At 42.5% G+C, this 14,293-nt stretch overlaps 1 protein-coding gene across 5 annotated transcripts in view; it reads right to left on the bottom strand.

Moving 5' to 3' along the window:
* The window catches only part of fbxl3a (F-box and leucine-rich repeat protein 3a), a 34,583-nt gene that overhangs the window by 5,655 nt on the left and 14,635 nt on the right, over positions 1 to 14,293 (bottom strand). For all 5 annotated transcript variants that reach the window (XM_014163765.3, XM_045704974.2, XM_082966915.1 and 2 more), the window contains one exon: positions 13,788 to 13,959. In XM_014163765.3, the coding sequence (XP_014019240.1) occupies positions 13,788 to 13,959 (172 nt within the window). The remainder of the gene's footprint in view (positions 1 to 13,787; positions 13,960 to 14,293) is intronic.

The following is a 14,293-nucleotide window of genomic DNA, read 5'->3' as shown; positions in this document are numbered from 1 at the left end:
CTCAGTCCTTGACTTTTCCTAAATAAGTCTATTTAACACACATATAAGTGAGAATTTTGATATCACAAACAGAAAATGTTATAAGCAGTTTTGATAGCTATATAGTATCAGAAAGAGCAGATTGAGGTTTCCAAAACACTAAGCCAAATAACAAAAAATTTAAGAGATGAGCTGTATTTCAAAACATCACTTAATCCAAGACCCAAGAATAACCGCTGTTCCTTTGCGCTCCAAAACGTGAGCACACAGATCGCCTACAGTAATAAACAAATGAAAATACGATCGTGTTCATTGAACAAAAAAAACGGTATTCTAATTTTAGCCAAGACCTTAAGAAACACAATGAAATTATTTATTTATCAGACTGTTGAAATCAGGGTTGGGCGGTGTACAGATTTCCATACTTTCACACCATGCCTGTGCCATCCCGGGATATACGGTATTACCGTAGCGCACACAAGGGGTGCTATTTTTTATTTTTCAAATGCAAAAAACCCCACAAAAACTTCACTTATCAGAATGCTAACAAGTACTAAGGAATTCACATAGCGGATGCTAGGTAAATGCTGACGAGGGCATGCAAACATTTACTACTAGGACAGACAACCCAGCTCATAAAGTTATGCAAGTATCTCAAAAGCAGTTTGCAGCATACACAAAACAAATATTAGGCAGCTGGGATCTTAATCCAGGAAGGGTTCTCTTTGCTGCTGTTACCATTAAGTTTGATCTCGCAAGCTAATGTTAGCCACTTAGCTAAATTCAGTTGGAGAGAATTTATTTGGCACATCTTAGATTGACTAAAACGCTCTTATCCAGAGCGACTTAGAGGAGCAATTAGGGTTAAATGCCTTGCTCAAGGACAGACAGATTTTTCACCTAGTCGGCTCGGGGATTCGAACCAGCAACCTTTTGGTTAATGGCTCAAAGCTCTTAATCACTAGGCTACCTACCGCCCACATAGTTAACTTAACCTGTCTGGGCTAGGGGGCAGTATTTTTCACGGCCGGATAAAAAAACGTACCCAATTTAAACAGGTTACTACTCTGGCTCAAACTAGAATATGCAGATTATTAGTAGATTTGGATAGAAAACACTCTGAAGTTTCTAAAACTGTTTGAATGGTGTCTGTGAGTATAACAGAACTCATATGGCAGGCAAAAACCTGAGAAAAAATCCAACCAGGAAGTGGATTTTAGTTTTTCAAGACTGGGCCTATTCAGTATACAGTGACTTAGGGTTCAATTTGCACTTCCTACGGCTTCCACTAGATGTCAACAGTCTTTAGAACGTGTTTCAGGCTTTTGCAGTCAACAGAGAGAGAACAAGACCTCCTGGAGTCTGATGACCGAGAGAATGACAGGCCACAATTAAGCGCATTCACATGAGGTAGCTGTGTTCCATAGCGTTTTTCAAGACATTGGAATCGTCCGGTTGGAATATTACTGAAGTTTTACGTTAAAAAGGCCCTAAAGATTGATGTTTTACAACGTTTGACATCTTTCAACGAACGTAAATATAACTTTTTGTCATGAAATTTTCGGCGCGCTTCCAACATTTAGAGTAGCTTACTGAATGCGCATAAATTATGGACTTTATCTAACAAAACAACATTTATTGTGGACCTGGGATTCCTGGAAGTGCCTTCTGATGAAGATCATCAAAGGTAAGTGAATATTTCTAATGCTATTTATGATTTTAGATGACTCCAAAATGGCGGGTATCTGTATTGCCTGGTGTATTTTTCTGAGCTCAGTACTCAGATTATTGCAAAGTGTGCTTTTTTTAAATCTGTCACAGCGGTTGCATAAAGGAGATGTTCATCTATAATTCTTTGAATAACAGTTTAATATTTTATCAACGTTTATGATGTATTTTTGTAAATTGTTGTGCTGATTCACCGGCAGTATTGGAGGCAAAAAAAATTCTGAACGTCACGCGCCAATGTAAAATGCTCTTTTTGGATATAAATATGAACTTTATCGAACAAAACATACATGTATTGTGTAACATAATGTCTTAGGAGTGTCATCTGATGAAGATCGTCAAAGGTTAGTGCTTCATTTTGCTGGGTTTTGGGTTTTGACACGTCCTTGCTTGGAAAATGGCTGTGTGATTATTTTTGTCTTTGTACTCTCCTAACAATCTGTTTTGCTTTCGCTGTAAATCCTTTTTGAAATCGGACAATGTGGTTACATCAAGGAGACGTGCATCTTTAAAATGGTGTAAAATAGTCGTATGTTTGAGAAAATTGAATTATGACATTTTGTTGTTTTTCAATTTGCCGCCCTGATATTTCACTGGCTGTGTCCCGCAGGTGGGACTCTACTGTCCCACCTAGCCCATAGAAGTTAATAGTTATAAGAAACTCAGCAAAAAAAGAAACGTCCCTATTTTTCAAAGACATTTCATAAAAATCCAAATAACTTCACAGATCTTCATTGTGAAGGGTTTAAACACTGTTTCCCATGCTTGTTCAATGAACAATGAACATTTATTTACCTGTGGAACGGTCGTTAAGGCACTAACAGCTTACAGATGGTAGGCAATTAAGGTCCCAGTTATGAAAACTTAGGACACTAAAAAAGCCTTTCTACTGACTCAAAAACACCAAAAGAAAGATTCCCAGGGTCCCTGCTCATCTGCGTGAACATGTCTTAGGCATGCTGCAAGGAGGCATGAGGACTGCAGATGTGGCCAGGGTAATAAAATGCAATGTCCGTACTGTGAGATGCCTAAGACAGCGCTACAGGGAGACAGGACGTCTGATCGTCCTCGCAGTGGCAGACCACGTGTAATAACACCTGCACAGGATCGGTACATCCGAACATCACACCTGCGGGACAGGTACAGGATGGCAACAACAACTGCCTGAGTTACACCAGGAACGCACAATCCCTCCATCAGTGCTCAGACTGTCCGCAATAGGCTGAGAAAGGCTGGACTGAGGGCTTGTAGGCCTGTTGTAAGGCAGGTCCTCACCAGATATCACCGGCAACAACATCGCCTATGGGCACAAACCCACCATCGCTGGACCAGACAGGACTGGCAAAAAGTGCTCTTCACTGACGAGTCGCGGTTTTGTCTCACCAGGGGTGATGGTCGGATTCACATTTATCGTCGAAGGAATGAGCGTTACACCAAGGCCTATACTCTGGAGCGGGATCGATTTGGAGGTGGAGGGTCCGTTATGGTCTGGGGCGGTGTGTCACAGCATCATCGGACTGAGCTTATCATTATTGCAGGCAAACTCAACGCTGTGCGTTACAGGGAAGACATCCTCCTCCCTCATGTGGTACCCTTCCTGCAGGCTCATCCTGACATGACCCTCCAGCATGACAATGCCACCAGCCATACTGCTCGTTCTGTGTGTGATTTCCTACAAGACAGGAATCCCAGTGTTCTGCCATGGCCAGCGAAGAGCCCGGACCTCAATCCCATTGAGCACGTCTGGGACCTGTTGGATCAAAGGGTGAGGGCTAGGGCCATTCCCCCCCAGAAATGTCTGGGAACTTGCAGATGCCTTGGTGGAAGAGTGGGGTAACATCTCACAGCAAGAACTTGCAAATCTGGTGCAGTTCATGAGGAGATGCACTGCAGTACTTAATGCAGCTGGTGGCCACACCAGATACGGACTGTTACTTTTGATTTATTTTGACCCCCCCCCCCTTTGTTCAGGGACACATTGTTCCATTTCTGTTAGTCACATGTCTGTGGAACTTGTTCAGTTTGTCTCAGTTGTTGAATCTTATGTTCATACAAATATTTACACGGGTTAAGTTCGCTGAAAATAACACGCAGTTGACAGTGAGAGGACATTTCTTTTTTTGCTGAGTTTATATAGCTGGCAAACAGTAGTGAATTTCATACAAGTGTAACTTTATCACCTCACTTAAGTTGCGCTGCAGGAGTGACTCGCCTCACGAAGCTCCCATTTTCCTCATTGTGCTTCTTTCTAAACAAACACATGACTGGCTAAAACCGCTGTTTTGGAAAACTAGTACCGGTAAGCTTCATTAATAAAAAAGGATAAATGCGATCTGCTTATCTATTATCTAGTGCACATTGACTGCAGGTATTTACTTAAAGTACTAATATTCAAAGCCCCAAAAAAGTAACTTAACAAAATGCTAACAAATAATAAGGAATCCTCAAAGACAATGCTAACGACCACATTGCAAACATTTTGTACAGTTCCTGACCTAAACTATACAAGTAACTCAAAAATGCTACTCAGTTTGCTGCACGCACAAAATGAATATTAACCAGCAAGGCTCTTGATACAGGAGGGAATTATCTGCTGTTACCAAGTGAATGCTTGATTATCGAAGAAGCTAATCATTTACCAGTAAATTAGCAATCACATTTTTTTTTTCACCTTTATTTAACCAGGTAGGCTAGTTGAGAACAAGTTCTCATTTGCAACTGCGACCTGGCCAAGATAAAGCGCAGCAATTCGACACATACAACACAGAGTTACACATGGAATAAACAAAACATACAGTCAATAATACAGTAGAACAAAAGAAAACAAAAAGTCTATATTCAGTGAGTGCAAATGAGGTAGGTTAAGGCAATAAATAGGCCATGGTGGCAAAGTAATTACAATATAGCAATTAAACACTGGAATGGTAGATGTGCAGAAGATGAATGTGCAAGTAGAGATACTGGGGTGCAAAGGAGCAAGATAAATACAGTATGGGAATGAGGTAGGTAGATAGATGGGCTGTTTACAGATGGGCTATGTACAGGTGCAGTGATCTGTGAGCTGCTCTGACAGCTGGTGCTTAAAGCTAGTGAGGGAGATATGAGTCTCCAGTTTCAGAGATTTTTGCAGTTCGTTCCAGTCATTGGCATTAGAGAACTGGAAGGAAAGACGACCAAAGGAGGAATTGGCTTTGGGGGTGACAAGAGAGATATACCTGCTGGAGCGCGTGCTACGAGTGGGTGCTGCTATGGTGACCAGTGAGCTGAGATAAGGCAGGGCTTTACCTAGCAGAGACTTGTAGATAACCTGTAGCCAGTTGATTTGGCGACGAGTATGAAGCGAGGGCCAACCAATGAGAGCATACAGGTTGCAATGGTGGGTAGTGTATGGGCTTTGGTGACAAAACGGATGGCACTGTGACTGACTGCATCCAGTTTGTTGAGTAGAGCGTTGGAGGCTATTTTATAGATGACATCACCGAAGTCGAGGATCGGTAGGATGGTCAGTTTTACGAGGGTATGTTTGGCAGCATGAGTGAAGGATGCTTTGTTGCGAAATAGGAAGCCAATTCTAGATTTAACTTTGGATTGGAGATGTTTGATGTGAGTCTGGAAGGAGAGTTTACAGTCTAACCAGACACCCAGGTATTTGTAGTTGTCCACGTATTCTAAGTCAGAGCCGTCCAGAGTAGTGATGCTGGACGGGCAAGCAGGTGCTGGTAGCGATCGGTTGAATAGCATGCAATTAGTTTTACTTGTGTTTAAGAGCAGTTGGAGGCCACGGAAGGAGTGTTGTATGGCATTGAAGCTCGTCTGGGGGTTTGTTAACACAGTGTCCAAAGAGGGGCCAGAAATATACAGAATGGTGTCGTCTGCGTAGAGGTGGATCAGAGAATCACCAGCAGCAAGAGCAACATCATTGATGTATACAGAGAAGAGAGTCGGCCCGAGAATTGAACCCTGTGGCACACCCAGAGACTGCCAGAGGTCTGGACAACAGGCCCTCCGATTTGACACACTGAACTCTATCAGAGAAGTATTTGCTGAGCATTTAGCACATTTTAGACAGTCAACTTAATAGTTAGAAGATATCTAACTGGCAAACATTTAGTTGTGAATTCCATGCTGTAATTAGATCACCTGTTCGCATGCTTCACACAAGGCTCCGGTCTCTTGTCGTTGTGTATTTGTAAACAAACACCACGTGACTACAGTAAACAACATAATAATGTGACAGAATGCAATGGTCTTTATCTCCTAACGTATTGCACAAGTTGACTGCACGTATTTACTTATAAAAGGTAGCTTCAAATATTCAAATTTCTAAAACAACTTCAAAGAAATAGTTTCAACAACATTGAAAAACCATCCAGTGGCTTTTTCCAAAATACCCCCGGTATACGCTATACCGCCCAAGCCTAGTTAGAACGTTGCAGTCAAAATGGCTGCTCATTGGGAAAGGGAGGATACCTTGTCAGTTGCACAACTGAAATGTGTCTTCCGCATTTTAACCCAACCCCTCTGAATTAGAGTGGTGCGGGGGGCTGCCTTAAATCGGCATCCACGTCTTCGGCGCCCGGGGAACTGCCTTGCTCAGGGGCAGAACACTACACCAATGAGGGGGGTAGTGAGACCAGGCAGTTTAACCTCTTACATCTAGACGTTCCGCTAGCGGAACACCTGCTCCAATATCCAATGATAGGCGTGGCGCGAATTACAAATTCCTCAAAAATACAAAAACTTCAATTTTTCAAACATATGACTATTTCACAGCATTTTAAAGACAAGACTCTCCTTTATCTAACCACACTGTCCGATTTCAAAAAGGCTTTACAGCGAAAGCAAAACATTAGATTATGTCAGCAGAGTACCAAGCCAGAAATAATCAGACACCCATTTTTCAAGCTAGCATATAATGTCACAAAAACCCAGAAGACAGCTAAATGCAGCACTAACCTTTGATGATCTTCATCAGATGACACACCTAGGACATTATGTTATACAATACATGCATGTTTTGTTCAATCAAGTTCATATTTATATCAAAAAACAGCTTTTTACATTAGCATGTGACGTTCAGAACTAGCATACCCCCCGCAAATTTCCGGGGAATTTGCTAACAATTTACTAAATTACTCACGATAAACGTTCACAAAAAGCATAACAATTATTTTAAGAATTATAGATACGGAACTCCTCTATGCACTCGATATGTCCGATTTTAAATTAGCTTTTTGGTGAAAGCACATTTTGCAATATTCTAAGTACATAGCCCAGCCATCACGGGCTAGCTATTTAGACACCCGGCAAGTTTAGCCTTCACCAATATCAGATTTACTATTATAAAAGTTTGATTACCTTTTGTTATCTTCGTCAGAATGCACTCCCAGGACTGCTACTTCAATAACAAATGTTGGTTTGGTCCAAAATAATCCATCGTTATATCCGAATAGCGGCGTTTTGTTCGTGCGTCCCAGACACTATCAGAAATGGTAAATCAGGGTCGCGCGCATGGCGCAATTCGTGACAAAAAATGTCTAAATATTCCATTACCGTACTTCGAAGCATGTCAACCACTGTTTAAAATCAATTTTTATGCAATTTATCTCGTAAAAAAGCGATAATATTCAGACCGGGAATCTCCTTTTCGGCAAACAGAGGAAAAATCACAAAGATGGGGGCGGCCAGGGCACACGCCTAAGCCCACAGTCCCTTGATCGGCCACTTGAGAAAGGCGATAATGTGTTTCAGCCTGGGGCTGGGATGACGACATTCTGTTTTTTCCCGGGCTCTGAGCGCCCATGGAAGACGTAGGAAGTGTCACGTTAGAGCAGAGATCCTTTGTAAAAGATAGAGATGGCAAAGAAGTTCAAGAAATGGTCAGACAGGCCACTTCCTGTAAAGGAATCTCTCAGGTTTTGACCTGCCATTTGAGTTCTGTTATACTCACAGACACCATTCAAACAGTTTTAGAAACTTTGGAGTGTTTTCAATCCAAAGCCAATAATTATATGCATATTCTAGTTACTGGGCAGGAGTAGTAACCAGATTAAATCGGGTACGTTTTTTATCCAGCCGTGAAAATACTGCCCCCTAGCCATAACAGGTTAAGTGTTAATGAGGGCTTTCACTGTTGTGCCCAAGGTTTTTGGTTTGAAACTACAGATATGAAGGTAGCTCACTTAAACGTTGAAACAATCAAAGCTCTTTACAGGCAGATGCCAGGGCTCTCCAACTCTCGTCCTGGAAGGCCGAAACACTTCTGGTTTAATTCAGACCGAAGACATCAGGTGAGTGCAATTAAATGTAAATTCCACCACTTTTCATAACTCCAGCACCATACCAGTGTCTACATATGTAAAAACGGTGTGTTTCTATGATCTGTGGTTAAAAAAAGATAAGGTCCTAAAAAATGCTTCTGTGACATCACAAGGTACGATAAAAAAATACATTTAAAAAAAGCGTGATTATCAAGACCGGCAACTAGTTTCTAGCCAGAGGGAGGGTATTTTCTTGCAGTCTTTTTAAAATGTAACTTTTGATGATGTCATCGGGTAGAACTTGAGGTTGAAAAGTGGTGGAGTTTTCCTTTAACTACTAGGTAGAAACAAAAACTAGAAGTGTTTTGGCCCTCCAGGACCGGCGTTAAAAAGCCCTGTTACAGATTGAAAAGTTTCAGACACATTTTTTATCAGACACATTTTGACCATTGAGGGGAATAAGAGCTCAGACATAAAAGCCATTATCTATAAATAGTAGGCTTACCAGAGAAAAACATCTGGATTCAACTAAATAAACAGCCCTTACCAGAGCTGGCTATTTAAGTGGGTCCAGGAAAAATCTATGATATGGTTAAGAATAGAGCACACTCATTCCGCCTACAATGAATTTGGCTTTTGTAGTTTACTGTGGTTTGTAGATTACTATTGGTCTGAAATAAGCCATTAAAAGGAGAATTGACAAATTAATTCAGAAGCCTCTTGGAAGTCTGATTGAGGACCTTATTACTGATAAACAGGGCCTAAAATTAACATATTGATCCACCAGCCTCTGTGGCAGGTAGATTTACAAATCTACCAGCCACTCAATATTTTTTACCAGCCAAAATACTTTTTTTTGTTACAATTTCAACAACAAAACACATGAGCATGCTTTGTAATGTTTCTAAAGTAATGTGGTATATTGTTTAATAAAACTTTGTGACCCAAGTCTTTGAACCAAAATATGTTCACCTTCCCCTTTAAAGGACGGGAGGTTACCGTGGTAACAAGTAAATTAGACCAACTTATGCATGTGCGCAGCACTTCTAAAAATTAATCTTTCACTCAGCTCTTCACGTGCCCACAGCCCCCAGCCAAGCAGTGTTGCAGAGCGAGGTGGGACAGGTTAGATCAGTGGTCACCAACCTTTTGAGTCAAAATGCAAGCTGAGATCTACTGCTATGAATTGTTCTTTTTTTAAACAAACGTAAACCTTTTCAACATTAACCTATTAAAACAGGTCTGTAGCAATGAGGTTTGTAGTAGGCTATATGCCCAATAAATGCATTATGACTGCATATTGGCTATCCTTGAAGTGCATTGCCAATGTTTATCTTCAGACCATTTAGAAATGATATTTAAACATTTTAGGTACACTACATGACCAAAGGTATTTGGACATCTGCTCGTGAACCATCTCATTCCAAAATCATCGGCAATAATATGGAGTTGGTCCCCCCTTTGCTGCTATAATAGCGTCCACTCTTCTCGGAAGGCTTTCCACTAGATGTTGCAACATTGCTGCAGGGACTTGCTTCCATTCAGCTACAAGAACATTAGTGAGGTCGGGCACTGATGGGTGATTAGGCCTGGCTCACAGTCGGCGTTCCAATTCATCCCCATTTTGTTTGATGAGGTTGAGGTCAGGGCTCTGTGCAGGCCAGACAAGTTCTTCCACACTGTTCTCGACAAAACATTTCTGTATCGACCTCGCTTTGTGCACAGGGGCATTGTCATGCTGAAACAAGAAAGGGCTTTCCCCAAACTGTTGCCACAAAGTTAGAAGCACAGAATCATCTAGAACGTCATTGTATGCTGTAGCTTTAAGATTTCCCTTTACGGGAACTATGGGGCCTAGCCCGAACCATGAAAAGCAGCTCCAGACCATTATTCCTCCTCCACCAAACTTTACAGTTGTCACTATGCATTGGGGCAGGTAGTGTTCTCCTGGCATCCGCCAAACCCAGATTCGTACGTCGGACTGCCAGATGGTGAAGCGTGCGTCATCACTTCAGAGAACGCGTTTCCACTGCTCCAGAGTCTAATGGCGGTGAGCTTTACGCAACTCCAGCCGACGCTTGGCGTTGCACATGGTGATCTTAGGCTTGTGTGCGGCTGCTATGGAAACCCATTTCATGAAACTCCCGACAAACAGTTATTAATGCTGACGTTGCGTCCAGAGGCAGTTTGGAACTCGGTATTGAGTATTGCAACAGAGGACAGACGATTTTTACACGCTACACGCTTCAGTACTCAGCGGTCCAGTTCTGTGCGCTTGTGGCGTCTACCACTTCACAGCTGAGCCATTGTTGCTCGTAGACGTTTCCACTTCACAATAACAGCTCTAGCAGAGCATAAATTTGACGAACTGACTGACATCCTATGACGCTGCCATGTTGAAAGTCACTGAGCTCTACAGTAAGGCCATTCTACTGCCAATGCTTGTCTATGGAGATTGCATGGCTGTGTGGTCGATTTTATAATAATTCAGCAACATGTGCTGCTGAAATAGCAAAATCCACAAATTTGAAGGCGTGTCCACATACTTTTGTATATATATATGATCACACCTGTAATTGATCATCTGTTGTATTACTTTTGAGGCACAGCTGAGTGAACATAATTTGCTTTATTTTACTGGACTGATGGCCTGCATCTGATTTTGAGGGGAGGGAGTAATCAGCAGTGAGGCTGCCTCTACTAACTCACCGTCCTCTCCGCTCTCCCTCCCGCCATTGACAAAAAGGGGACTCTGTCTTCCAGCTGATGGCAAAACTCAAGTCGCACTGCATTATTTCTGCCTCATGCACCAATTAATGTTAATCCGATGTCCAGATAAAGTGAAATATTACTCAAAATAAAAAATATATAAAAAAAGAGACAAGTTTATAATAATAACGCAAGCTTATCGAAACACTTTGCTATACTCATTCATTGCAGTTGCAGTGTTGGTTGTAGCACATTTTATGGCTTATAAACATGTCGACAGTGCTGAATAACAAACATGAAATGACTCAAAAACAGCAGTGCTTTGGTTTTAAAAGTTTTGAAATCTCACAGTATCAACTTTGCTGTGCACTCAAGGCTTATTTTTATAGTCTATGGCTGGAAGAAACTGTGCAGACACGGTGATCTAAGCTATTTGATTGGCCAGCGGTAGTCCTGTAGGTGCACTTGATTTGCTCTCTGGGCCTCCTGGGTAGGCAGAGTTCTACCTTCAGACACATGAAATGGTTCAAAATGTGAACACTTTGCCTTCCCGACACTACGGTTGCTGAATCAAGTGCACCTACCGCCAACAGCACGAAACAAATAAAACAAAAAATAGAAACGCCAAGGCTTAATCATAGTTTTTTTTTACTGAAATGTTTGGTGATTGACTAGGAATGCTTTGGAGATCGACCAGTCGATCGCTACCAATGGGTTGGCAACCACTGCTATAGAGGCTTCTTTTTTCTTTGACTTTCTTTGACGATTAATTTACCAGCTATGAAACAAAACGGCAGAAATACTTTGAAAACGGCTCCTGCAGCATTTATTTTGCTATAAATGTGATCATACTTCACTATTTTTATTCACAAATGCAAGTGAAATGCTCAGACTGTGAAGCCCTGACCACTTGCCAATGTGGCTGGTGAAATAGACACCTTACCCGCCAATGCCAAAATATTCCCGCATTTGGCACGTGGCTGGTGTTCATTTTAGGCCCTGCTGATGAATGCGTTTGGTATTTCTGTTTTGAATTTCTTAATTGAAGTGTATATTTTTGTAATTACAAGTCTCATGTGTAAAAGAGGCCTTGGCCTCAGCATTGGGAGGGGGGGGCGGATCATACCAAGGATCATTTAACTATTTGATTTTGAATTTTAGGACCCCTTAAGGTATCAAACAAATTAATAAAAAATGCGTTGATTAAACACTTAATTTACTTGGCCTTATTACAATTAGCCCATAGAAATGCATTGAATAACAGCTTCATATATGGATAAACATAGTCCAAAACATTTCTAAAGAAAGTCTGTTCTGAAGTGTCTATCCTATATCGGAGAAATATACTGCTCAAAAAAATAAAGGGAACACTTAAACAACACATCCTAGATCTGAATGAAAGAAATAATCTTATTAAATACTTTTTTCTTTACATAGTTGAATGTGCTGACAACAAAATCACACAAAAATAATCAATGGAAATCCAATTTATCAACCCATGGAGGTCGGATTTGGAGTCACACTCAAAATTAAAGTGGAAAACCACACTACAGGCTGATCCAACTTTGATGTAATGTCCTTAAAACAAGTCAAAATGAGGCTCAGGAGTGTGTGTGGCCTCCACGTGCCTGTATGACCTCCCTACAACTGCTGGGCATGCTCCTGATGAGGTGGCGGATGGTCTCCTGAGGGATCTCCTCCCAGACCTGGACTAAAGCATCCGCCAACTCCTGGACAGTCTGTGGTGCAACGTGGCGTTGGTGGATGGAGCGAGACATGATGTCCCAGATGTGCTCAATTGGATTCAGGTCTGGGGAACGGGCGGGCCAGTCCATAGCATCAATGCCTTGCTCTTGCAGGAACTGCTGACACACTCCAGCCACATGAGGTCTAGCATTGTCTTGCATTAGGAGGAACCCAGGGCCAACTGCACCAGCATATGGTCTCACAAGGGGTCTGAGGATCTCATCTCGGTACCTAATGGCAGTCAGGCTACCTCTGGCGAGCCATGGAGGGCTGTGCGGCCCCCCAAAGAACTGCCACCCCACACCATGACTGACCCACCGCCAAACCGGTCATGCTGGAGGATGTTGCAGGCAGCAGAACGTTCTCCACGGCGTCTCCAGACTCTGTCACGTCTGTCACATGCTCAGTGTGAACCTGCTTTCATCTGTGAAGAGCACAGGGCGCCAGTGGCGAATTTGCCAATCTTGGTGTTCTGCACGGTGTTGGGCTGTAAGCACAACCCCCACCTGTGGACGTCGGGCCCTCATACCACCCTCATGGAGTCTGTTTCTGACCGTTTGAGCAGACACATGCACATTTGTGGCCTGCTGGAGGTCATTTTGCAGGGCTCTGGCAGTGCTTCTCCTGCTCCTCCTTGCACAAAGGCGGAGGTAGCGGTCCTGCTGCTGGGTTGTTGCCCTCCTACGGCCTCCTCCACGTCTCCTGATGTACTGGCCTGTCTCCTGGTAGCGCCTCCATGCTCTGGACACTACGCTGACAGACACAGCAAACCTTCTTGCCATAGCTCGCATTGATGTGCCATCCTGGATGAGCTGCACTACCTGAGCCACTTGTGTGGGTTGTAGACTCCGTCTCATGCTACCACTAGAGTGAAAGCACCGCCAGCATTCAAAAGTGACCAAAACATCAGCCAGGAAGCATAGGAACTGAGAAGTGGTCTGTGGTCCCCGCCTGCAGAACCACTCCTTTATTGGGGGTGTCTTGCTAATTGCCTATAATTTCCACCTGTTGTCTATTCCATTTGCACAACAGCATGTGAAATGTATTGTCAATCAGTGTTGCTTCCTAAGTGGACAGTTTGATTTCACAGAAGTGTGATTGACTTGGAGTTACATTGTGTTGTTTAAGTGTTCCCTTTATTTTTTTGAGCAGTGTATAACAGATTTTTTTTACATGTATTTAACCCCTCCTTTTAACCACTAAACTGTCTCCATATATACTTCCATTCATTTTTTAAACAGAGTTGGCACTTATTGAGTGCCTAATCAGGAGTCGACTGTATGGCGTTGCTAAGGGACCATTCATCAATGGAATAATCCATTCTAGGGCTCGTTCAATGACCATAAACTCAGACAAGCACCCTACCTGCAGGGGAGACATGAGGGCAGCTGCTCATCTTCAACATCCTCAGCGTGTCGCTGTTGTTGGCCACCAGGACCTTCAGGGACGGGTCATCCACCGGTGTGTCGTCGATCTTCAGAGATGACAGAGACTTGGAGTTGACAAACACCACCGTCAGGGCCGAGATGAAATGAGACTAAAGGAGGAAAACAATCAGTCAACAGGTAAATAAAATGGATGATTGCAGGTGTAGGGTATAACAAAGACCCAAAATCGTCAAAACATTGCACTAAATTCCAGAGCATCAATACACAGTGGACTGTTTAATGAAATTACCTTGAAAGAATGAATGGAGAATGTGTTCAGGTTGAACTGGCTGCACGCTCCACTGTATAATTACAGGCTCAGTGTAAACTGTGGAATTTTGACCTTTAAAACGGGAGCCAAAAGCTAATGGACAATCAAATCCTAGTTACAGAATTGTATTCACAATCGAGATTACACATTAGTATGCCAACCATTGTCATGGA

This window comes from Salmo salar, chromosome 21, assembly GCF_965601325.2.
Source record: "Salmo salar chromosome 21, fSalSal1, whole genome shotgun sequence".
NCBI lineage: Eukaryota > Metazoa > Chordata > Actinopteri > Salmoniformes > Salmonidae > Salmo > Salmo salar.
The sequence above is the reverse complement of the archived record's forward strand: the minus strand, read 5'-3'. Positions and strand labels throughout refer to the sequence as shown.